Below are 26,441 nucleotides of genomic sequence, written 5' to 3'. Positions count from 1 at the left end.
TCTAACTACTTTGGTTCACCTGGAGAATCTCTTATTACTATTGGCTAAAAAGATGAAGTCACATATAACATACACTGGCCAACCCTACCATCACAGTTGCCGTATTCTGTTGGTAAGGAGCAAGTCCCAGATTCCCTCTCCACTCAAGGGGAGTGGACTACATGAGAGTATGACATCAGATGGATAGAGATCATGGGGCCATCTTGGAATTCTGCACACCATACCAGCTCCTTTGAATCTCTGGTGTGAGATTCTCTGGCAAAGAATGTTGGCCATGCTGGATATGTAAAGCCGTATATAAAACCCCAGAGTCTTGTACATGCATAGTCATAACAGCATATCCACATGATCCAGACACCCATTGATGGGTGAATAAGATAAACAGAATGGAGTGTATGCATATGATGAGTTATTATTCAGCCTTAAGAGAGAGTGGGGAAACCCTTCCTTTTCATGCTACAATATGAATGAACCTTGAAGTCATTATGCTAAGTGAAATAAGTCAGCCTCAAAATAATAAATATTATTATTCCACTTTATTTTCGGTACCTAGAGAGTCAGATTCCTAGATACACAAAGCAGAATGGGTTTCCAGGGGCTGGGAGGAGTTCTTGTTTAAGTTATTGTTTAATGGGTACAGAGTTTTAGTTATTGTTTAACGGGTACAGAGTTTTAGTTTGGGAAGATGAGAAAAGTTCTAGAGATGGACAGTGGCAACAGTTGCAAAGTATTGGGAATGCGTTTAATGCCACTGAGCTGTGCACTTAAGAATAGTTGAGATGGTACAGTTTGTGTTGTGTATTTTACCACAATTGAAAAAAATAAATGCCTGAGGCTGATTTGACAGCATGTCCCCGAGTGCCAGGCTGTTTCAGATTCCATATAGGATGCTGGGAAGAAGGAATAAGAGTAATGATTGTCGCTTTCCTGCATTTATTGGTTATCTTGCAAAGGACAATCAGATATAGCAAAGTCTTGTGAAAGATGAACATCAGTTGAGTATTAATTAATCAGCTGCTAATTTCTTAATAGTAACTGATTGACTGCTTGTTGCACCTTCAGTAGAGGCTTATTCCCAGCACTGTGGGAAAATAGAGGGAAAAAAGCAGCTTCTGACTCCCTTGTGTTTTCTTGTTTACAGCTGTAATTCTTAAGTGCAAATGCACATTATAATCACCAGGGGAGTAGTAAAAAATACTGATGTCCTGGTGCAACCCCGAAGGAATCTGATTAAATCAGTTTGAGGTGAGGACCCTGGGTACAGGATTTACAGATGGTCCCTTGATGATTCTAATGTGCAGTGACAATTGAGAACCATTTTTTTTTTTTTATAGGAACAGGCCTTCCTGCAGCTGACCCCAGAAATATTCAATTTGACACTTTAAGAGCAATGCTCATTACCGACGTCTAAGAGAACTATTTACCATTTCTACCTAATTATCACGCAGCACAATGATGATAATGCCCATCATTGTGTGTGTTAGATTAATGGCCTTAGAAACTGTGGTTGTTTTCAACTTTTCATTGTTCAACTCTATTCTTGGATCCTCCCAGGAACTGGTTCATCTGCACACATTTAAGAAAGGGAGAGAGAAATGTTGTAAGCATGAAGTAACAGTAAACATGATTAAATTACAACTGTACTCAATTACATGGGCCATATAGAGTAAGAAGGTTGACAGGAGGAAGTCATGCTCATTTTCTGATTACCCACGGAATGACCTCATCTTTTCATGCTAGCTTCTCAAATTATAAAAGTGTGCATTTGTTAGCTATTATTTCTTGTTGATTTATTACTCAAAAAGTTTTGAAAGTGAAAAGTGAAAGTGTTAGTCTCTCAGTCGTGTCTGACTCTTTGTAACCCCATGGACTGTAGCCCGCTGGGCTCCTCTGTCCATGGGGATTCTCCAGGCAGGAATACTGGAATGGGTTGCCATGTTCTCCTCTGGAGGATCTTCCCAACTCAGGGATCGAACTAGATTCTTTACCATCTGAGCCACCAGAGAAGCCTTATCTTGCTTATTTTCTGTGCCTGTTTTGTGGGTGACTGGCATTTCCCATTTCTGCTCTTCTTTCTGCACATGGATTTTTTAAGCTGGAAATTAAATGTGCTTTATGTTAGTTCTGTTGAGTCCCTACATTGTGTCAGGTGCCATTCTGGATTTTAGGTAGAGAAAGAGGAAAGGGTAGTCATACCCTTGAAGATCACAGTCTGTTTGGGGAAATTAAAATGTATTGCAGTCTCGCATAATTGATGTCCTAAGAGATGGGTATATGAAGGAGGGAAGGAGCATCATTTGCTTTGTGGGATCAAGGAAACCTGCATGGAAGAGCTGGCATTGACCTGGATTTTGAGGAGGAGTGGATGGCTGGGAGACAAAGTAGCCTGGCACATCTGGAGGTCTGTGAGCCTGGAGTACCCTGAGCATAGGGAGGCTGAACAGGTGAGCGGTCTGGACTATCAGAAGTTTTATTTACATCATTGAAAAGTCTCCTTTAATAAATAGCAGCGGATCTCAAGTATAGTACTTTTAGAGCTGTGTTAACTCAAAGATTTTTAAGTTGCTGGTAACTTACTGACCTATAATAGTACCACTATCGCTTCTGTAATATATTTTATGTGCCAGGCCATATTCTTAGTGCTCTGTATGGTTAACTAACTTAATTCTCATAGAAATCCTATGACCTGTGGACTGTGTTTATTGTCATTTTACAGCTGAGAAAACTTGAGATTAAGTGACTTGCCCAGGGTTCCACAACTTATAAGGGACAGAATTAGGAATCAAGCCCTGGTATTATAGCTTTTGATCTTGGGCCCTCTAAAAATATGCCTTATCATATGCTTTCTATTCGTATATATGATTAAGCTATGAAATGCCACACAAGTAAATTTGCCTTGGCCTTTGTGCTCACAAGAAATACTTGACAGATAAGAAAGTAGGTGGAGGCCCCTGGTCCCTACTGGGCACTGAGCTTTGTGCAAAGAAGTTTGCAAGACACATTCTATGGCCTGACAAAAACAAACAGTGAGAACACAGGCCTGTAGTAAACAGGACCAGTGAAGGAAGATGGAGAGCCTGGCTTAGCAAGAACTGTCAGTGGACTTTGACAAATTAAACTTCCTGAAGCAACCGAGAGGACAGGAATTTATTGCTTCAAAGAATGTTGATTATTTAAGTTGGGGGTATAAAAGGATTACAAAAGGATTATCAATGGACCTGCCACTGATGGGCATCAATTTGAGATCCAGCCCTATTGGAGGAACTTTGAACTGAGCATAGGGTCTTTGCAGTGCTTCTTTGTGGTTTCCAGAACTTTTCCCATCCCACTCTTCCCCAGACGAAAGCATCCTATAACTACTACTATTGCCAACTACAACTATTACTGCCATTTATTAGGTATGTATTGGCATCTTATCTTAGTTAAGTGCATAGTATCTGTATGATATAGGTTATGATTACTCAGCTCTTTTTACAGGGGAGAAATCTGAGGTTCAGAAAGGTTAAGTGACTTGACCAAGGTCACACAGCTAGGACGTGGCAGAGTTGAAATTTGAACCTAGGATCTTCTGCCTCCAAAGCCATATACGCATTTTAGCTTTTAAGTGAATTTTTAATTGATGTGCTCAAATCATAAAATGAGCACACCCATGTAACCTCCAAATAGATCAGGAGATGGAATCTTCCTTACCAGTACCTCAGAAGCCCCTCTGCTCCCTGCAATCCCTAAACATTATCTATTTCAAATGTGTATGTGTTATGCCCCATTCTTTGTGACCTTATAGATTGTAGCCCTCCAGGCTCCTCTAGCCATGGGATTCTCCAGGCAAGAATACTGGAGTAGGTTGCCATGCCCTCCTCCAGGGGATCTTCCTGGCCCAGGGATCGAACCTGCGTCTCCTGCATTGGCAGGCAGATTCTTTACCCCTACCACCACCTGGGAAGCCCACTTCAAAGGTAGCACTTGTATTATCAAATATTACTATGCCTATTTTTTAACTTTATGTTAATGGAATTATAGAGTATAGACTCTATGGAGTCTGACTTCTTTAGTTTATATACTGAGAGTCATTTATGACGTTGTGTGTGGCAACGTTTCGCTATTATCATTGCTTTATAGTGCTTGTTGCATGACTGTGCCACAGTTTATCAGTTTTACTTATTGATAGACATTCGGTTGATTCTGGTGTTTAGCAAATTTAAATAATGCTTCCATGAGCAGTTTTACACATGTCTTTTTATTTATATATGATTCATGATGGGTATATACCTAGGAATGGGCTTCCCAGGTGACTCAGTGGTAAAGAATCCACCTGCCAAGCAGGAGACGTGGGTTTGATTCCTGGGTCAAGAAGATTCCCTGGAGAAGAAAATGGCAACCACTCCACTATTCTTGCCTGGGAAATCCCATGAACAGAGGAGCCTGGTGGGCTATAATCAGTTCATAGGGTAGCAATTAGTCAGACACGATTTAACAACTAAACAACCACGAAAACACTTAGGAGTGGAATTTCTGGGTGGTACATTTTATCTAAGTTCACATTTAATATAGATTGCCAAATACTGTGAGTAGTTTTCCAGAATGGTTGAACATACTCTACCAGCACTGTATGAGTGTTGTTACTCTCCATCGTCACTGGTATTTAGCATTGTTTTCATTTTAGCCTTTCTGGTGGGTATGTTTATGGAGGGTTTATGTTGTGCTATCTCACTGTGGCTTTGACTTGCTTTTTCTTGATATTTAACACGGGTGAACGCTTTTTAATTTATGTATTCTCCATTGATGTCTGCTTCCCCCCTGTAGCTTTGTAGTACAACTGTTGTCATAAATCAAGTATCTATGTATGTTTGGATGGCTTTTTGGTCTCTCTGTGCAGGTCCAAAGGTCTTTTTGTCCATCCTTGTGCCAAGAGTATAGTCTCTCAATTATTTTGATTAATAATAATTCTCAATATCCATTACTTTAAGTCTTTTAGTTTTGCTATTGTTCTTCAGTGTTGTAATGGCTATTCTTGGGCTTTCTTATGACTAAGAATTTTAGAAATTGCTTGTCAATTTTAATAAAAGGTTTTTTTTAGGATGTTTATTGAGATTTCATTGATCCTGATCAATTTGAATACAATAGACATCATTAAAAAATTGTCTTCTCATTCATGATCTGCTAATATGCCCCCATTTATTTAGATATTCTTTCACTTCTCTTATTTTGTACTTTGTATACGGCTTACACATTTTGTTATTATATATAATCTTATTTGGTTGATATTTTTGATCTTTTAAAAATGATGTAATTTAAAAATTTGCATTTTTACTTTGCTTCTGGGATATAGAAATACAACTGAATTTGCTTATTGACCTTGAATCCAGCAAGATTCTTGAAATCAGTTATTAATTTTGATGGTTTTACCTGTACATTCTTTTGAGTTTTCCATTTATATTACCATGTCTTTTGGAAAGAATGGCAGTTTTATTACTTCTTTTCCTGTGTTTATATTTTTGATGCACTTTTTTCCTTTTTGATTCTTTTATTCTCTTTGTATTAAATTTGCTCAGACTCTATTCTGGGTGAAATTGAAGTGTCCCCATTTCTAATATCTGAAGGAAAGCATTTCCAGGAAATGATATGATACTTTCTGTTTTTGTTTTGTTTTACAGATTTTTAAAAAAAATCAAATTAAGAAAATTCCCTTCTATTCCTAATTTACTAAGTGCTTTTTTTAAAAAAAAATTAAAACATATACCAGTGTTTAATTTTATCAAATACTTTTTCTTCATTCAATAAGATTTTGCTATGTATTTTACTCCTTTCCCCTTTTCATGTGGTTAATTATGTTGATTTTTAGTCTGGTCTAGATGTGTTTGTTTTTGACCTTTGTACCTATCTTTATTAGGGACTCTGTGTGACCCCATAGATGGCAGCCCACCAGGCTTCCCTGTCCCTGGGATTCTCCAGGCAAGAACACTGGAGTGGGTTGCCATTCCCTTCTCCATTATTAGGGATATTAACCTTTAATTTTTCCTGTAATATGAGTTTTTGTTATTAGGCCATTCTTGCATTAAAAAATAAGTTGGAATTTTTTTCTTTTTTCTATTCTGGAAAGGATTATATAAGCTTAATAATATTTTTTCCTTAAATATCTGGAAAACTTAAAGATAATGTCACCTAGGTCTAGAATTTTCTTTGTGGAATAGTTTTTATCTATTTATTGCTTATCAAATTTTCTCTCTCTCTTTTTTTAAAATTTCAATGTGGGTATACTATATTTTTCTAGGGAATTTTCTTTTAACCTAAAATTTAAAAATAGTTTATATTATCCCTTCATTTTTCATATCTGTGATATCTACGGTGATGTCTCTTTTCTCATTTCCAACTTTGGCAATTATTCTTTCTCCGTAACCTCCTAACCTTCCCCCCCCCACCCCATTCTCCATGAATTTATCAATTCTATTAGACTTTTCAAATAAAGTATTTTGAGTTGTTTTGATTCTCTTCATTGCACTTTTTCTTTTTGTGTCATTTTCTGCTTCTTTTTTTGTTACTTCCTTTCCCTTTTTATAAACTCAGTTGCTTTTCTTTTTTTAGCTCTTTAAATCACTTTCACTTAGGTTGCTCATTTTTAATCTGTTTTCTTTTGTAAGCTATTTAATAATGTAAGTTTTCCTCTTAGTTTTGAATTAACTGAATCCCACAAGTTTTGAAAAATCACATTTTTATCATTTATTTCAAAATTTCATCTGGCTTCTTTATGATTTAATCTTTCTTAATCATTGGGCTGTTCAGAAATATATTACTCAGTTCTCAAACATTTGAGGATTTTCTGATTATTTTTTATTGATTTTGTCTCTGATCTCTAGCTTAAATTTTTAGCTTTTATTGTTTTCAAAGAATATGCTTGTATTATTCAATCTTGTGAAATTTGTTAAATTTGCTTTATGATCCTCATATGGTCAGTTCTCATGAAGGTTCCACATGTAATTGAAAAGAATGTGTATTCTGAGTTTGTTGGAGTACAGCTTTTTAAAATGTGAATTAGGTCAAGAGATTAAGTAAAGTTTGATAGTCAGGTGTTTAGATCTTCTATTTTCTAACTCATTTTTGCCTGCTTATTCTATTAATTACTTAGAGGGATGTATTAAATCTCCCAAAATGGTTGTGTTTGTCTCTTTCTTCTTTTAATTTTGTCAGTTATTCTTTTTGTCAATTTGATGATATCTAATTAGATGGATAAAGATTTAAAATATATGTATCTTCCCAATGCTATCAATATAAAATATTGCTCTTTATTTCTAGCAATAATATCTTTCATTAAAGCCTACTTTCCTGTATCAAGGAAAATTTTCTTTACATAGGCAGAACTTGTTTTATTGTGCATTCACTTTATTGCACTTTAAGATATTGCATTTTTTACATATTGAAAATTTGTGACAACCCCGTGTCCATCAAGTCTATAGGTGCCCCATTTTTCCAACAGTTTGCTCGCTTCATATCTTTGCATCACAGTTTGATAATTCTCACAGTATTTCAAACTTTTTATTACTGTATTTGTTATGATGATCTGTGATCAGCGATCTTTAATATTACTACTGTGAGTTACTGAAGACTCAGATGATGGTTAGCATGTTTTTGCAAGAAAGTATTTTATAATTAATGTGTGTACATTTTTTAGATGTAATGCTATTGCACACTTAATAGTCTACAATATAGTGTAAAGATAGCTTTTATATGCTCTGATAAACCAAAAAATTTACATGACTCACTTTGTTACAATATTTGTTTTATTGTGGCTGTCTGGAACTGAACCTGCAATATCTCTGTGGTATGCCTATAATTGGGCTTCCACGGTGGCTCAGACTGTAAAGAATCTGTCAGTAATGCAGAAGACTGGAATTTGATCCTTAGGTCAGGAAGATCTCCTGGAGAAGGAAATGGCTACCTACTCCAGTATTCTTGCCTGGAGAATTCCATGGACAGGGGGCTTTGGCGAGCTACAATCCATAGGGTTGCAAAGAGTTGGACACAACTGAGTGACTTTTACACACCCATGCCTATAGTTGGTGTTTACATAGTATATCATCTTCTGCCTTTCTATTTTCTTTAAGGTATACCTCTTATAAGCAACATATACTTGGTATTTTCTTTCTTTTTTTTTTTATCAATCTGACAACCTGGTCTTTTAATTGAGATATTTAATGTATTTATATTTAATGTAAATAAAAATGTTTGGGTTTAACTTTAGCATCTTACTATTGTTGTTTCACTTTGTTTCACTTTGATTTCTTTTTTCTCTACCTCCCATTTTCTTGAATTAATTAAGTATATTTATTATTCCATTTTCCCTTCTGTTAGCTTTCTAGTTGGAGAAGGCAATGGCACCCCACTCTGGTACTCTTGCCTGGAAAATTTCATGGGCAGAGGAGCCTGGTAGGCTGCAGTCCATGGGGTCCTGAAAAGTCGGACACGACTGAGGGACTTCACTTTCACTTTTCACTTTCATGCATTGGAGAAGGAAATGGCAACTCACTCCAGTGTTCTTGCCTGGAGAATCCCAGGGACGGGGGAGCCTGGTGGGCTGCCGTCTATGGGGTTGCACAGAGTCAGACACGACTGAAGAGACTTAGCAGCAGCAGCAGTAGCAGCTTTCTAGTTAAACATTCTTAGACTAATCTTGTAGGAATTACCCAAATTGTAACATTCACTCTTAATTTATTCAATTTCCAATATAGATTAATACTTTTATCAATACCGAGACCTTAAATTTATATTAACTCCATTTCTGATCATGCAATTTCGGCTTTTGTTTTCATACATTTATCATGTATTGTAAACTCTACAAGGTATTATTTTTTAAATATTTATTTTTATTTATTTGGCTGTACCAGGTCTTATGAATAGTTGTGGCTTGTGAGATCTTTTAGCTGTGGCATGCAAACTCTTAGCTGCAGCATGTGGGATCTAGTTCACTGACCAGGAATTCAACCCAGGCCCCCTGCATTGGGAGCACTGAGTCTTAGCCCCTTGACTACCAGGGAAGCCCCCTCTACAAGGTATTATTTTTATTCTTTTATGAAGATGAGTTTCCTTTAGTCACCCACACTTTACTTTTCCCATTGTTTCTTTCCTCTAACATCTGGGATCATTTTTGTTCTCTGTTAAGTCTGTTGCCAGTGGAATTGTATTTGGAATATGTATTCATTTTCCTTTAATTTTTAAAGGCTCTTTTCACTGAGTAAAGATATTGAACTAGGCACTCTGAAGCACTTTGAAGATATTCCATTGTCTTTTGGTCTCCATAATTTATGTTGGCGAGTAAGTCAGTCCTATTATCAGCCATTTGAAGGTAATAACGCCTGTTTTCTCCAACTGCTTTATAGATTTTCCTTTTGTATTAGTTTTCAATAATTTGGCTATGATGAGACTAAATATGCTTTTTTATGTATATATTTTATTTGGCATTTGTTGCACATTTTGTCCATAGCTTGATACATTTTCACTGATTTAAGAAAATTCTTAGATATGATGTTTTCATAGATTGTTTCAGACTAATTTTTTCCCTTTCTTTGGGGCCCAGTTGGTGGCTCAGATGGTAAAGTGTCTGTCTATAATGCTGGAGACCCGGGTTCAATCCTTGGTTTGGGAAGATCCCTTGGAGAAGGAAATGGCAATCCACTCCAGTACTATTGCCTGGAAAATTCCATGGACAGAGGAGCCTGGTAGGCTGTAGTCCATGGGGCTGCAAAGAGTTGGACACGACTGAGCAACTTCACTTTCACTTTCTTTACATATATGCTCAACTTCTCTATCATGCCTTATATGTCTCCTATATTTTGCTTTTGATTTTATCGTTCTTCTTTCTATCCTAGATTCGATCCAGTCTTCTATCTGGATATATTCTGCCTGCCCATATTCATTTTCTAATCTTTATCAGCTTTGATTTATTAGATTTTAAACCCATCTATTGAGTTGTAAACTTCAGGAATTATATGTTTAAATTCTAGACTCTCTATATGATTCATAAAAATATTCATTTTCTCAGTTAACATTTTCTATTTTGCCTTGATTGTCTTAAACATAGTTATACTAAAGTTTTTACCTGATACGTACAATTTTTTAATCTACTGTGGATCTGTTTCTGTTGTCTTTTTCCTCTTCATCTTCATCCATTTGATCTTTTCTCCTGGTATGCTTGGTAATTTTTTATGACATGCCAGGTATTCCATATAGAAAAAATGCAGAGAAAATTTGAGCCCTAGATTTTGTGAACATCCTTACAGAAAGATTTACCTTTGCTTCTCACAGGCAGTTAAGCAAGGGCAAATACTTTTAGCCAAAATAGTATTTGTAGTTTTAAAGTTAGTTTTTTTTTTTTTTATTCCTGTTTGGGTTAGTCTTTACTTCTAGGTTATAGCTCTTTTGATGTCCCATCTGTAATCCTAGGTTTACTAGGATCTGTCTTGGTGTGTCTTAAACACTGACTTGTGTCTTCTAAGCTCTTTGAGGCTGCCAAAATTCTGCTCAGTGCTGCCTACAAATCAGTAAATGCCTTAGAGGGAAAAGAAGAGGTGAATGTCAAGTTCATGTTCTCTTGTTGATTATCCTTCATCAAGCTGTTGCTGTGTTGATAGGTCTCCAATGCTATCAAGCAGGTTTGTAAATATATATTTCAATCAGCTTTTATACTTGTTTTATGTGAGCAGGGAGAGCTGTGCTTATAATGGCTGGCCTATGTCATAGTTAGAGAAAGAGTGGCAAAGTTCATACACTTAATCACTATTGTATGTAGCTTCATAAACAGATAATTCAAGACAAGACTCACTTGTCCAAGAATTTATGAATTACTTTGGAGAAAAACTCATAGAACTCTTTTCTAAAAGAATGTTGCAATGTGTTTATGTACTAAACTAAGTTAAAAGGATCTAGAAACTCTTTGAGGCTATCAGTTCAGTTCAGTCACTCAGTCGTGTTTGACTCTTTGTGACCCCATGAATTGCAGCATGCCAGGCCTCCCTGTCCATCATCAACTCCCAGGGTTCACTCAAACTTATGTCTATTGAGTTGGTGATGCCATGGACCATGCTTAATTGCTTTTAATGTCTTTAGTAAATGCTTAGTAAATTTGTTGAGGTGAATGGGCATGAAAACACATATTCTAGGAGTTTGGGATAGAATAAAAGGGTGTGTGAGCTACTGTATGTAGGCAGCATCGGTCATAGGGATTTCTTGTTAGATGTATAATATTTGGTAGGTTGAGGGGAAAAGAAACTCAGTTCCAGGAGAAAACATGTGCCAAGTCTGAGGATGAAGCTGGCAGGCATAGGAGACAATGAGGTTACCAATGTATCTGTAACGAAGGATTTGTTTTAGGGAGTAAGTACTGGATGTATAGAGTGGATGCATGTGATAAGAAATGTGGGAATACCACATTGTGGGATGTTGATTTTCTTCTATGGGCAAAAGGCTTTTCATAATACTTCCATGCAATGTTAATAGAAGCTAAGCCAAACAAAGAAATAAAGAAGACGTTGAGGTTTGGAAAACATTGATTTAAACAGATTTGTTTACTGTAGGATTTCTTTGAAACTTTAAAGTGTGCATGGTGAATTCCCAAAATTGTCTAAACTCAAAAAATTTTTGTTTATAAAGGAACAGTGCTTCTGGGAACATGTTTTGGGAAATTGGGATATGTGGGCATTGAAGAAATACTTGCTGGAATATGACACCGCATGAAAGGCTTGTGAAAGTTGGAGCTTTTATGGTATTTTTCACAGATTTCCCCCAAGAAGAATATCTTGCAAAAGTCTTTTTTTCACTTTATATGAATTGAGTGAATTAATAATTTTAGTGGATAAAGGAAGAATGAGATCAGAGTGAAGTCAGTTTTTTACAAAAATTAATCTGATAGAGTTGGACTATAAAGAAAGCAGAGCGCCAAAGAATTGACACTTTTGAACTGTGGTGTTGGAGAAAACTCTTGAGGGTTCCTTGAACTGCAAGGAGATCCAACTAGTCCATCCTAAAGGAAATCAGTCCTGAATATTCATTGGAAGGACTGATGCTGAAGCTGAAACTCCAATCCTTTGGCCACCTGATTTGAAGAACTGACTCATTTGAAAAGAACCTTGATGCTGGGAAAGATTGAGGGCAGGAGGAGAAGGGGATGACAGAGGATGAGATGGCTGGATGGCATCACCAACTCACTGGACATGAGTTTGAGTAAACTCCGGGAGGTGGTGATGGACAGGGAGGCCTGGCATGCTGCAGTCCATGGGGTTGGAAAGAATCGGACACAACTGAGCGACTGAACTGACTGAACTGAATCTGATAGTGTGGTATAGTATACGTGTTTGTTTGTGTGTTTTTTTTTTAAACCACATTTTTCCCAAAATTAATCTGATAGTGTAGTATAGGATGGACTAGGGGTAAGTACCACTTACAAGGGTAAGTAATTACCATGAAATTAAAACACGCTTGCTCCTTGAAAGAAAAGCTATGACCAACCTGGACAGCTTATTAAAAAACAGAGACTTTGCTGATAAAGGTCTGTCTAGTCAAAGCTATGGTTTTTCTAGTAGTCGTGTATAGATGTGACAGTTGGATCATAAAGAAAGCTGAGTGCCAAAAAAATTGATTCTTTTGAACTGTGGTGTTGGAGAAGACTCTTAAGAGTCCCTTGGATGGCAAGGAGATCAAACCAGTCCATCCAAAAGGAAATCAGTCCTGAATATTCATTGGAAATACTGACGCTGAAGCTGAAACTCCAATACTTAGGCCACCTGATGCAAAGAACTACATTGGAAAAGACCTTGATGCTGGGAAAGATTGAAGGCAGGAGGAGAAGCGGGTGACAGAGGATAAGATGGTTGAATGGCATCACTGACTCGATGGGCATGAGTTTGATTAAGCTCCAGAGTTGGTGATGCACAGGGAAGCCTGGTGTGCTGCAGTTCATGGGGTCTCAAAGAGTCAGACACAACTGAGTGCCTGAACTGACTGACGTGGGTAAGAAATTAGAAGCTGAGAAACCAAAAGGAAGCTGTTAAAATTATCCAGACCTAAGAATTTTTTTCTTGGATATGGTGACATCCTTGGAAGTGGAAACTAATATGGATAACAGTATATTTTGTAAAGAGAACTTGCAAGATTTGGTGATAGATTAAATGAAAGAGTAAGGAAGTTTTCAAGGTACTCCGAGAGTCTGGATGACTCTGAAGCTGATGGAGTCACTATAGGGAAGAAGGAGCTTCTATACGAGAGTGTTTTGTTCCCTTCATGGAGCCTGTGGCTTGATGAAGAGGATCATAAGGTACTAATTCCATGAACTTTTACTTTGGGTTGGAGAACCTTCTTTCTTTCTTTTGTTTTAAATTTGGCTGCACCATGAGGCATGTGAGATCTTAGCTCCCCAACCAGGGATTGAACCCTGGGCCCTGGCAGTAAAACTGCTAAATCCTAACCACTGGACTCCCAGACAAATCCCTTGAGAACTTGCTGTGTAGAAAAGAACACAACTTTTAAACACAAAGCTAGGGATGGGAGAGAGTTTGAATGAAAACTACAGGAAAAAACTCTGATTAAAACGAGACAAAACAAAACACTGTATTTGAGTGAAAGCAAATATATTGTGTAAAGTTTCTCACCTAGCCCACAAGGCAACTTTTCTTCTAGCACATAATTCTAAGATAACTACCAGTAAAATATGCTAGTTAGAACATTTGAAATATCTGGTGACGACGATTAGGTAATTGCTTTGAGCTACTTCTTTTCCAAAAGAAACTGAAGTGTTCTAGGATTATCAACAAGTGGACTTCTGATTTGGGGACTAAATATGCTGTGAGATTGTAAATGTAGGTTCTGTCTAGTCTAGGCATACTAAGAGTCAAAACATAAGCAAAACCAAACTATCACCATCACCGTCTATGTCTGATCAAACCTTATGAGTCCCAGGGGAGGCGACTTCTCCAGCTCAGAATAAGAAAGAGATGGAATGGAATCAGCACAGACTTCAGACTCATAGACTTAGATTTAAATCCTGGGAGGGGGGCAAAATAGTTGCTTTTCAACTTTTAGTCTGTGTGTGCATGCTCAGTCCTTTAGTCGTGTCCGACTCTGCTACCCTATGGACTGTAGCCTGCCAGGCTCCTCTGTCCATGGGATTCTCCAGGCAAGAATACTGGAATGGATTGCCATGCCCTCCTTGACCCAGGGATTGAACTGCCATCTCTTAAGTCTCCTGCATTTGACAGGCAGGTTCTTTACTGCTAGTGCCACCTGGGAAGCCCAGCTTTTAGTCTACTTATCTATAAGTAGAAATAGTCACTATCTCATAGAATAGTAGTGAGGGTTAAATAAGATAAAAATGACTAGCACCATGGGAACTGGGTATGTATATACACTAATGAATGAGTACTGTGTTATAGTCTCTTACATAACCTTCTGTCTATCATTATAGACCTGCCTTTTTTCCCTTTAAAAATCATATGTGCATTAGTATTGCACCTAGAGATCTTGAAGTTTGCTACATTTGTGATGATGACAATTCAGAGTGATGATAAAATTGATTTCATCATGATTAACAGAAAAATATTCAAAAATATTTTCAAAGGATTTCCACATAATGAATGGTAGTTATAAGGGTCAAGTGTTGGTAGAGCTAGAAAAGACTTTTTGTCCTTGCTGGAAAAGTTGTAAATTGTTGTTTTTGTTATTCAGTTGCTAAGTCGTGTCTGACTCTGATGCCCCGTGGACTGCAGCACACCAGGCTTCCCTGTCCTGAAACTGTCTCCTAGGGTTGGCCGAAACTCATGTTCATTGAGTTGGTGATGCCATCCAACCATCTTATCCTCTGTCACCCCCTTCTCTTCCTGCCATCAGTCTTTCCCAGCATCAGGGTCTTTTCCAACGAGTCTGCTCTTCGCATCAGTTAGCCAAAGTATTGGTGCTTCAGCTTCAGCATCAGTCCTGCCAATGAATATTCAGGGTTGAAATCCTTTAGGATTGACTGGTTAAAGCTGTAAACACATGGGTAGTAATATTAAGAATAAAGATGTTTTTCACTAATTGTAATTCAACATTTCATTTCCATTACATCAGTGAGAAGAAGCTCATTACAGATGCCCTTAATAAAAATCAATTTCTGAAGAGATTGGATCCTCAACAGATCAAAGACATGGTGGAATGCATGTATGGGAGAAACTACCAGCAAGGGAGCTACATTATTAAGCAAGGAGAACCAGGAAACCATATCTTTGTACTTGCAGGTGGGTTTCACAGATTTTTAGTTATAATATAACAAATATTTGCCTATTGTTTAATGATTTTTTGCACATATTTATAAAAATACAAAATTGGTTGTTCTATTTGTAGAAAATATAACAGATTGAGTTCATGAAATAATAATATTTATTGGTCAAATCATCCTGATGTTAATAATTAATATTTATAGAATGCTTTTTATATGTCCAGCATCCTACTGAGTATTTAATAGAGAGATCTCATTTCAGCTCACTAATTCTCTTAGGCAAGTGCTAATATCTTCATATTACTAATGTGGACTATGTCACAGAAAGGTTAAGTAACTTACCCAAGGCCACACAGCTCATTAGTGGTGGAGACAGAATGCAAATTTAACAATCTGATTTGAAAGTTAATACTTATTAATCACAGTGACACTTCAGAAAGGTGTTTTAGAATATTCAGAATACCACTGCTTGTGCTGGCTTTTTACACTGTTGTACCATGAAAAAGAAAACAGTTATTTTTGTGGCTCTGTTAGATAGTCTGGTTATATACCAATGATTTCAAAAGATCATTTAGTTGCATTTAACCAACAGCTGGACTTCCTATGTGGCGCACAAAATAGATAAGTCAAATGAAATGCCTTAAGATTAAGGCTGGTGTATTTAGAACCATTTAAAGGAATTCCTCCATACCCAATCACTTGAACATGCTTCCATGCTAGGTAGATCATAATAGTTAGAAGGAAAAGGATTTATTTCTCAGATGCATGTCAAATGCATATCAAATCTTGTAGTGGAATTCAACAATGTTTGTGTTTTTTTTGGATACAGAAGCAAGAAATTATCTGAACAGGACTTGTCGTTATTGAATGCTCTGTCAAATTCTGAATTGCCTCAACTTTTTGAGTTTTAGGGAAAAAAGTTGACTAGCTTGCCCAGATGGTCTGCTAACCTGGAATGTGCTGTGGCCTTTTATTCTACTTCCTGGCCATCTAAACAATGCTTTTTCAAATTTATAAATTTTTATTTATGGTCAAATATGATCAAAGCCCATATTTGGGCTTTGGGAGTTCTGAGGGAGACATATGTGTATAAGACATAATTTCTATATAATAGGCTCCAGTTTCATCCACCTCATCAGAACTGATTCCCAGAAAGAAAAACACCAATACAGTATACTAATGCACAACATAGGTATTCAGATCAGGTGCATTGAATGACTGGGTAGACAGAGCTGACCCAGAGGGGTTGTACTTAGCTGTGAATTAGGAGAAGGAAAGACCAGTTCTTCAAGGGAAAGAGAAATAACCCTGCCATTTTCTTCCTCTAAGAATATAGGTCTTATTACATATGGTTTTAATTAGCTAATCAGCTTTCCTGGTGGCTCAGACAGTAAAGAATCTGCTTGCAATGCTGGAGACCAGGGTTCAATCCCTAGGTCAGGAAGATCTGCTGGAGAAGGGAATGACTACCCATTCCAGTATTCTTGCCTGGAGAATTCCATGGACAGAGGAGCCTGGTGGGATACAGTCCATGGTGTCACAAAGAGCTGGACAGGACCCAGCGACTAACACTTGATTAGCTATGATTTTATTTGCATTTGTTTGAAAGGAAAGGAGAGAATTACCTAGGCAGAAGAATTGTGAGGAAGTTACCTCTCCTTCCCTGCCAACCTCTGCTTAGCTGAAGATTGTTGTCAAGTGCTCTTTCTTTTTATGTCTTTCTTTAATTTTAGAAGAGTTTTAGGTTACAGAATAATTGATAGGAAAGAACAGAGATTTCCCATATACCCTCTACCCATATCCATAGCCTCTCCTGTTATTAACATCACTCACTAGAAAGATGTTTTTTTTTTTTTAATAACCAAAGATGAACTTACTTTGATACATTATAATCATTCGAAGTCCATCCTTGGTGTTGTGCAGTCTATCAGTTCAGTTCAGTCGCTCAGTCGTGTCTGACTCTTTGCGACCCCATGAATCGCAGCACGCCAGGCCTCCCTGTTGATCACCATCTCCCGGAGTTCACTCAGACTCATGTCCATCGAGTCCGTGATGCCATCCAGTCATCTCATCCTTGGTTGTCCCCTTCTCCTCCTGCCCCCAATCCCTCCCAGCATCAGAGTTTTTTCCAATGAGTCAGCTCTTCTCATGAGGTGGCCAAAGTACTGGAGTTTCAGCTTTAGCATCATTCCTTCCAAAGAAATCCCATGAGATAAATGTATAATGATATATAGCCATCATTATAATATCATGCAGAGTATTTTCACTGTCCTGAAAATCCTCTGTGCTCTGCCTATTCATCTTCCCCCGAACTGTTGGCAACTGCTAATCTTTTAGTTTTCTCCATCATTTTCCCTTTTCTCAAATGTTATATAGTTGGGATCATGCATTATTTAGCCTTTACAGATTGACTTCTTTCACTTAGTAATATGTGTTCAATGTTCCTGCTTGTCTTTCCATGGATTAGTATCTCATTTCTTTTTAGCGCTGAATAGTATTTCATTGTCTGGATGTATCACAGTTTTGGGCTTCCCTGGTGGTTCAAATGGTAAAGAATCTGCCCACAATTCAGGAGACCTGGGTTCAATCCCTGAGTCGGGTAGATCCCTTGGAGAGGAAAATGGCAACCCACTCCAGTATTCTTGCCTGGAGAATTCCATGAACAGAGGAGCCTGGGGCCTGGCGGGCTACAGTCCATTTCTACAGTCCATACAGTCCATGGAGTCCCACCTGGTGGGCTACAGTCCATGGCGTCCCAAAGAGTTGGACACGATTGAGTGACTAACACACACACACTCACATACACACACCACAGTTTATTTATCCATTTACCTACTGAAGGACATCTTGGTTATTTCCAGGTTTTGACCATTATGAATAAAGCTGTTGTAAACATCTGTGTGTAGGTTTTTGTGTAGACCTAAGTTTTCAGCTCCTTTGAATAAATACTAAGGCGCACAGTTGCTGGATTGTACGGTGAACGTGTGTTTAATTTTGTAAGAAACCACCAAACTGTTCCAAATTGGGTGTACCATTTAGCATTCCCACCAGCAGCATATGATAGTTCCCATTGCTCCACGTCCTTTCCAACACGTGGTAGTGTCAGTGTTCTCAATTTTGGCCATTCTATTAGGGATAGAGTGATATTTCATTGTTGTTTTAATTCGTTTTTCCCTGTAAATGTGATATGGAGCATCTTTTCATAAGCTTATTTTCCATCTGTATGTCTTCTTTGGTGAGTGTTTGTTAAAGTCTTTGGCCTGTGTTTAAACTGGGCTGTTTTCTTATTGAAGAACTTTAAAAGTTCTTTGCATTAATGTATTTTGTAAAACAGTTCTTTATCAGATGTATCTTTTGCAAAAAAGATATTTTCTCTCAGTCTGTGGCTTGTCTTTTAATTCTCTTGCTATTATTTTTCTCAAGCACTCTCCTTAGGGACTTCGTTTATTAATTCACTTCAGTGAATGAGGCCTTAAACAATGAACAAGGCATGATGAGGTAACTTACCCAAGGTCACACAGCCAGTGACTAGTCAGAGCCAGGCAGGCTGACTCCAGGGCCAGAACACTTCTCAGTCGTGACAAGTTAGTCTTTCCACCAGTGTAAACACCTTTGTTGTGTTTTCAGGACATGAAGTGATTGTTGCGTTTCTTGTACAAAAGAAGTAGTTTCATGTGCTGCATTTTTTGGGGCGTAGAATGAATTTAAATGAAACACTTGCCATCTGCTGCTTCAGGGAAAGAGCTTTGTAACGATAATAACACTGACAATATATTGTGGCTGCCCTGCACAGTTTGCAGGATCTTAGTTCCCCAGCCAGGGATCAAACCCATGCACCCTGCAGTGGAAGCACAGAGTCCTCACCACTGGACCACCAGCAAATTCCTAAGAGCTAACACTTATGTGGCACTTGTGTGCCATCTGTGGTTCTGTGATCCTACTTATAGTAACTTGTTTACTTGTCACCACCATATGAAGTAAATGTGATTAATTTTATCTCAGATATTGACAAGGAACCCATGCAGAGTGGGTACCTCTTAATGCTAATCAACTAATAGAGAGTGGGCTTCAGTCTGCATTCCTAACCACTTTATTACAATGAGAATCATAAGATATCTTACCTGGGTGCTTTGTGTACCTTCTGCTTGTTTTATTTTAATTTATGGAATCTCAGTGGATTTTGATTATTTGTGTGTTCTTATGTTCTACTTGATAGAGGGTCGACTAGAGGTGTTCCAAGGGGAGAAATTGCTGTCATCCATCCCTATGTGGACCACGTTTGGGGAGCTAGCCATTTTATACAACTGTACAAGAACTGCCTCTGTGAAAGGTAACAGAAGAAATGCTCTAGTTTTCATTTGCTACACAATGTTAAAGACAATCTAAATCACTGTTGTATCCTGAGTCTTTTTGTCTTCTGCTATGCCCCTTATGCTCTTATTAACAGAAAGGCAATGCTCATAAAAGGATTTATATTGAAGCACTTGTCTGAATGATTCAAGCTTAAAGAAACCTTTCCATTGGATACCTGTATGTAAAATATGAATATGGCTTTAAACATAATTGATTCTAGTATTTGCTTTAGTTGCCAATGTCAACTTTTTACTATGTAGATATTTGTCTTTGGCTCATCCAGAATGTTTGCTTTCTATTCTCCATGAGGTGATGACCATATTATAAATCAGAAAAAGTAATTATACCAATAAAATGTGTAAATATCAAAAAGGACATGAATTAATTAATGAGAGTTTTCCTGAGTGATTTTTGAGATTAATTCAATTGCTTCTCCTTAGGGTTCTTGTTTTTATTCACTTTATTCATGGTCATATCATGTTTTCTTCTGAATTAACTTAGATCTAGTGTTTCTCAGTGTTTGTTAGGTTATCTGTGTGAGCACTGTTGCAGTATTTGATAAAAATGCAGATTCTAAGTCTCCACTCCAAGCAATGTCTGGCAATGGGGCCCAGGGATCTTTATTTTTAACAAGAATGTCAAACTAATTCTAATTCACTCTGAAATTTAGTAAACCAGAGATTTTGATTTTGGTTTATTCTGTAGGCTCTCAACACTGCTATAAAAAAAATCTCACTATCATAATTTCATATAGATCTTTTGGAGTGACTACTTCTGCTTCTCTTCCTTTTTAGAATATATTCTTGCTTTTAATGTCTTTCCTATGAAAAGGCTGTCTCAAAAACTGTCTTGCATAATCTCTTTGAAAGTGATTTTATATATTTTATGTAAAAGTAACCATAGAGATTCTTAAAATATATTGGCTCTCGTTAGCAACGGTGTCTAAACAACATAAAAAGACATAAAAACAGACTCACAAGCAGAGACCTTTAACTTTCAATTATCTGCTTGTGAAGTCTTCACTTTTTGGAATAGATGCAGGCTGGCTGGCTTTCTTTTGTATCACAGCCCAAATCTAAAATATGTCCTGATGATGCAGTGTGTAATTAAGAATTGCAAACTAATTTTAATATCACCCTAAGCAAAACATAATTAGAATGGAAATCTTTTGCTGCTCACTTCCAAATCATGGTTCATTTCAAAGCCCAAAATGATTTTATAAAATTACCTACTCTTTACATCACTACTTCCTTCCATTTTGCATGTTTAAATAATGCCTTTTCCAAGAAAGATAATTTTATGACAGTACATGAAAATTTTATTAACATTTTGAAATGTTTTCTTAATGTAAGAGCTCAACAGGGTTTTATTATTTTCTTGATTTTTCTAAAGCTATTACCAATGTTAAAACATGGGCACTAGATCGAGAGGTATTCCAGAATATAATGAGAAGGACAGCTCAAGCTAGAGATGAACAGTACAGAAACTTCCTCAGAAGGTAAGAGCAACGCATTGATGGCAGAAAGAGAAGGTGGTCTAGCCACACTGTGGGTATGTTGGTTTTATCAGAGTAATTATTTTACTATAGCTTTTCTTATTTAAGCATTTTCCACAAGATTAAGCCAAAGGAACACAAGTATTTTCTTGCAGCAAATGCCACTATATATGAAAATTTGTGTTTTATTCCCATTAGCCTTTTCACTGATTTATTTCTCTTGCTAATTTTACCCTTGTGTTGATGGAGTCATTTCACATAGTATAGAGTAATGTCCAAAAAATTCCTAAAATATTCATTTGGGTTGCTCAGTTGACTTTTAAAGATATCCTATAATTTGAAAGTTGATAACAAAAGGTAATAATGCTTTGCTTAAAATAATATTAAATTATTTTACTGTCCTTAATTGCTTTACCTGAGACATTTTCTCATTGGCATAGCCATACTATCTTCCAAATTACTATTTTTTTTTTGTAGCAAATTAACTTGCCAAAAATATGCTTTCCATCATGACATGGAGCCTTGAAACATGCATTTTGTAAACTGTCCTGAACCCCCAACTACTTGGATGCATTAAATTATAGAGAAACAAGTACCTATTTAGCTAAAAAAAGTTAACACATTAAAAACATTTCTTGGAAAGTATAAGTTTCTTATTTAAAATCTTTCTGTGTGTTTTGGGGGAGATTTGACAGTCTCTGAAGCTGCAATGTGTAGTGTAACGATATGTAACCTATGATAAGTGATAATAACAATAAAATATCCTGCAGTTTCCAAAAATAAATTCTAAGTTCTTTTTAAGTATAATTAAGTTTATCTTTCATAACTATCCTGCAGAGTCAATGATTTTAGGAATGTGCAGTGCCTAGCCCAAAGTGAAGACTCAGTGAATACTGAACGGAGGCATTGTTAATCAGTAGAACATTGCAGGCATTGAGGTTTTACATATGGACTCTCTTTGATGTTCTTTCCCAGACACAATAATGACTCCTGGCAGAGAGCAGCAGTAATGACAAGCAGGTGCCTTACCTATATGCTAATCAACGCCTTATCCATCAGGTTGTGGGGTCTACCTGAGTATTTGTGTTAGTTGCTCAGTTGTGTCCAATTCTCTGCCACTCCATGAACTGTAGCCCACCAGGCTCTTCTGTCCATGGAATTCTCCAAGCAAGAATACTGGAGTCAGTTGCCATTCCCTTCTCCAGGGGATCTTTCCTACCCAGGGATTGAACCTGGGTCTCTTACATTGCAGACAGATTCTTTACTGTCTGAGCCACAGGTTATCTCAAAATCCAGCAACTGAGCAACACAGATCTGTATTTAAAATTAATGCAAGGACCAATCGGGGATACATGAATAAACCAGTGTCTATGGGTTGCATCAACCCGCTCCAATACTCTTGCCTGGGAAATCCCATGGATGGAGGAGCCTGATAGGCTACAGTCCATGGAGTTGCGAAGAGTCTTACACGACTGAGCAACTTCACTTTCACTTTTCACTTTCCTGCACTGGAGAAGGAAATGGCAACCCACTCCAGTGTTCTTGCCTGGAGAATCCCAGGGACGGGGAGCCTGGTGGGCTGCCGTCTATGGGGTCGCACAGAGTCGGACACAACTGACGTGACTTAGCATGGGTTGCATCGTGTCTGAGATAAAACCTGAGCCACTAGGCGTCATTAGTGGTTCATTCCCTTGAAATCTACTGTGTTCTGCCTCAATGGAAGGAACTCAAGAGAATTTACTGGGGCACATTCCTTCTTTCCTGTTTACTTTCCTTTCTTCTTTTTGTTATCTCATTCATACATTTTTTTCAACCAATATGTATTCCAGGCCTGAACATTGTGAGTTCAGTGGTGAACAAGATAAACCTAATCTATGCCTTCATAGATGGGAGACAGATTAAAGATTTTTTCTCATATTAATTTCCTTACCAACCCCCAAGGGTGATAAGCTATACAACATATTTTTCACAAACATTATAGATCCCAGTTTGGACCAGAATTAGAACTTTCATGATTGGCATGTGTTAATCAATTAAACCAAAGGAACAAAAATTATTCCCTTGCAGTAAATACCACTATACAGAAAAAAAAAGATTCTGGTTAACCCTTTTACCTTTTCATGTGTAAGAAGATGTATTAGAGAAATACATTTGTGTTTGCTTCATAATATACAACAAGCTCTTTTTTCATTTACATATTCTTTCCCGATGGCTCAGTGGTGAAGAATCCACCTGCAGTATAGGAGATGTGGGTTCGATCCCTGGGTTGGGAAGATTGCCTGGAGAAGGAAATGGCAACCCACTCCAGTAATCTTGCCTGAAAAATCCTATGGATGAAAGGAGCCTGGCGAGCTACTGTCCATAGATTGCAAAGAGACCCTACTGAGTGACTGAGCATATTATGAAATATTTGACATATATCAAATGATGTACAGTACATATGTAAGTTATAAGATATAATAACAGAATGAGTACCATCAAGCTACTGCCCAGTATAAGCAGAAAGTTAGCAGTGCTGTTGGGGTTCTCATATGCTCTCCTATGTATGGTCATTTTCTAGTCTTCCTTGGAGTATCTCCTCTCCTTGGATTAGTCTATATTCTGAAGTTTGGTAATCATAACCTTGGTATTTCTTATTATTTTGCCTCTAGCTTGGTTTAGCCTACTTTTGAATTTTACAAAATTGGTATTATTTTTGCAAGTCAATTTTTTTACTCAATACCTTCTGTTAAGGTTCATCTACTTGGTGACAGTGAAGTCGCTCAGTTGTGTCCAGCTCTTTGTGACCCCGTGGACTGTAGCCTACCAGGCTCCTCTCTCCATGGGATTCTCCAGGCAAGAATACTGGAGTGGGTTGTCATTTCCTTCTCCAGGGGATCTTCCCAACCCAGGGATTGAACCTGAGTCTCCCACACTGTGGGCGGATGCTTTAACCTCTGAGCCACCAGGGAAGCCTTCTTTATTATTTTGCCCGTAGCTTGGTTTAGCCTAGTTTTGAATTTTACAAAATTGGCATTATTTTTGCAAGTCAATTTTTTTACTCAGTTCCTTTTATTAAGGTTCATATACTTGGTTAGTGCAGGCATTTCTTCTATTATAGAGCTCTGTCATCTGACTCAACCACAGTGCATTTACTGCTCTGCCATTGGGGTGTTCCAGTGTTTTGCAATTACAAATGATTCAGATGCAGAAGTTCTTAGACACAGCTCCTGGCTACGTGCCTCCTGAAGCACTGTGCCAGAATCAGTTTAGAGCTTTTTTTGAAAATCAGACCCAATCGTGTATTTATGGAGGAGCATTATTTGTTTCCTTAGCAGTGTCAAATTTTAGATGGTAAGAAAAAAGTATTTACAGAAATGCTATCAACAGTCCTGAGTGAAAATGGGTAAAGTAGAAATTTCTTTAAAAGTACAATTTAAGCATATTGATTAGTTAATAATAGTGAGTGGAATTTTTGTTTTTGTTTTTTCAAATAATTTCAATGATCTTTTCCTTCTCTGTTTATTATTATTATCTGTAAAAATGTTCTTATTACATGCCTCTGGCTACCATTAATTTTAAAAGATTGTACAATATGACTAATAATCAAAGATCATTTCCATGCTAATTCCTATGTTCCCCCTGGATTCAGTCTTAACTTAATTACAGGATTTAGATGAAAATCTGATCCTCCTCTGGAAGTGGAGGACCTCATTCATGCTAATAAGAGAGATATTGAGATGTGGAACACATTTCTGGATGTGATTCATTTTGAAAGCCAACAATAAATGTAGACATTTTTTTTTCTCTAAACAAAATTTGGTCATTTTCCTTTCATGGCATCTTACAATTTTTATTTATTTGCCTAGGATAAATGTCTGCTGTTTTATGTGATCATATAATTTCAGTGTATTTGAAATCTGTTTTTGAAATTCAGTTATTTATGTATGATATATATGGAGATTTACTTTGGAAAAATTAAAATATTTGTTTAAATGCGTGTATAAATTTATATAGAGGTGTGTATTTGTAGTTTAATTCAGGAAGATAATTAAATAAAGGTTTCTTTTTAATTTTGAAGTGTATCCTTGCTGAAGAATTTACCTGAAGATAAACTAACCAAGATCATTGACTGCTTGGAAGTGGTAAGAAATTTTAAAGTAAAAAAAATATATTTCATTAAAAGATTGTATAATCTCATCATTATTAGCCTTGTAAATGAATAAAAAGGAAAAGATGGTGATCACTAATCTACAGAAACCAGGAAACATTTTCACAGTAGAAAAACTTTGGGCTAACTCACACTGAATTAAGGGCCTGGATTGGGATTCAGGGACTTTTCTGAAATATATAAAAGAAAATTGGATTTGCATGTGTAAAGATTTACATATTTTAATCTTTTTTAGTATATTTTATAAAACTAATCTGCCTTACTCAAGAGGTATTTCATTTTCACCAATTAACATCACATGCTTTACAGAGTATTCCTAGTATGAAGGAGTCAGTGATGCATAAGTAGGTAATGGAGTAGAGAAAGGATATTATTGGAACTTTCCTGACAAGCTTCTGAATCAAGCTATGAAATACTCCATACTTGAAAACTCTAGGCTATGAAAAGACATTCGGGAAAAAAACCAATCAAACCCTGCACTTAAGAAGCACTTTACTTATTTTAACATCTAGGGAAAAGAGGCATATTGGAACGTGTTCAAAAACTCATATTAGGGATCACACAGATGGTTGGTTCTAGTCCAAGCCTAGTCAAGTCTTTTTGTGAATAATGCTTTTCTGACATGTACCTTGGATTCTAATAATATGCATTATATGAAAACCTCTTCAGAGATTAATATTCAAAGTAAATAGCTTCTAACTTTTTTTTGGTGGGTGGGGGAGTTAATTTCATTGAAACCCAAATCGCTTTTAGGGAATTTAAAGGTAGTATGGAATAGGAAAGGAATCACATGTCCACTTTAAGCTTTTATAAAGCTGTTCTCAGTGGGAGACAGAAAAAAAAAAAAACCCCACAACCCTCCAGACTGATTGTTGACAGATTCATGCCTTTGTCAATCACAATATACAACGTAAACTAATATCTGTTGAGAAGGGAACACCAACCATTTCATCCTTAAGTGTAAGTGACACCAGTCATGTTTCCATTTACAATTCATGGAGCCCATCCAGCCATTTATCAAGGACAGGCCATGGTGACACAGTGCCTGGCCTCGTGTCCCCAGAGCGCTCAGATATGAAGTCATTTTCAAGAGGACTGCTTGCCTGCCTCTCATGGGATTTTCTCAGTGTAACATAACCCAATCACAGATGTTACAAATTAATAATTCATCCTAATTTCTGAGTGTTTTTTTTTTTAAGCTGGAGAGG

General features: G+C 37.1%; 1 protein-coding gene across 1 annotated transcript in view; it reads left to right on the top strand.

The window, feature by feature from the left end:
• The window catches only part of PRKG2 (protein kinase cGMP-dependent 2), a 132,402-nt gene that overhangs the window by 24,834 nt on the left and 81,127 nt on the right, over positions 1 to 26,441 (top strand). The window contains exons 3-6 of the mRNA XM_069593207.1: positions 15,088 to 15,254; positions 19,452 to 19,565; positions 20,981 to 21,086; positions 25,144 to 25,207. Of these exons, the coding sequence (XP_069449308.1) occupies positions 15,088 to 15,254; positions 19,452 to 19,565; positions 20,981 to 21,086; positions 25,144 to 25,207 (451 nt within the window). The remainder of the gene's footprint in view (positions 1 to 15,087; positions 15,255 to 19,451; positions 19,566 to 20,980; positions 21,087 to 25,143; positions 25,208 to 26,441) is intronic.

The sequence above is a fragment of the Ovis canadensis genome, chromosome 6 (assembly GCF_042477335.2).
Source record: "Ovis canadensis isolate MfBH-ARS-UI-01 breed Bighorn chromosome 6, ARS-UI_OviCan_v2, whole genome shotgun sequence".
NCBI classification, from domain to species: domain Eukaryota; kingdom Metazoa; phylum Chordata; class Mammalia; order Artiodactyla; family Bovidae; genus Ovis; species Ovis canadensis.
This window is presented reverse-complemented; position numbering and strand designations above follow the sequence as displayed.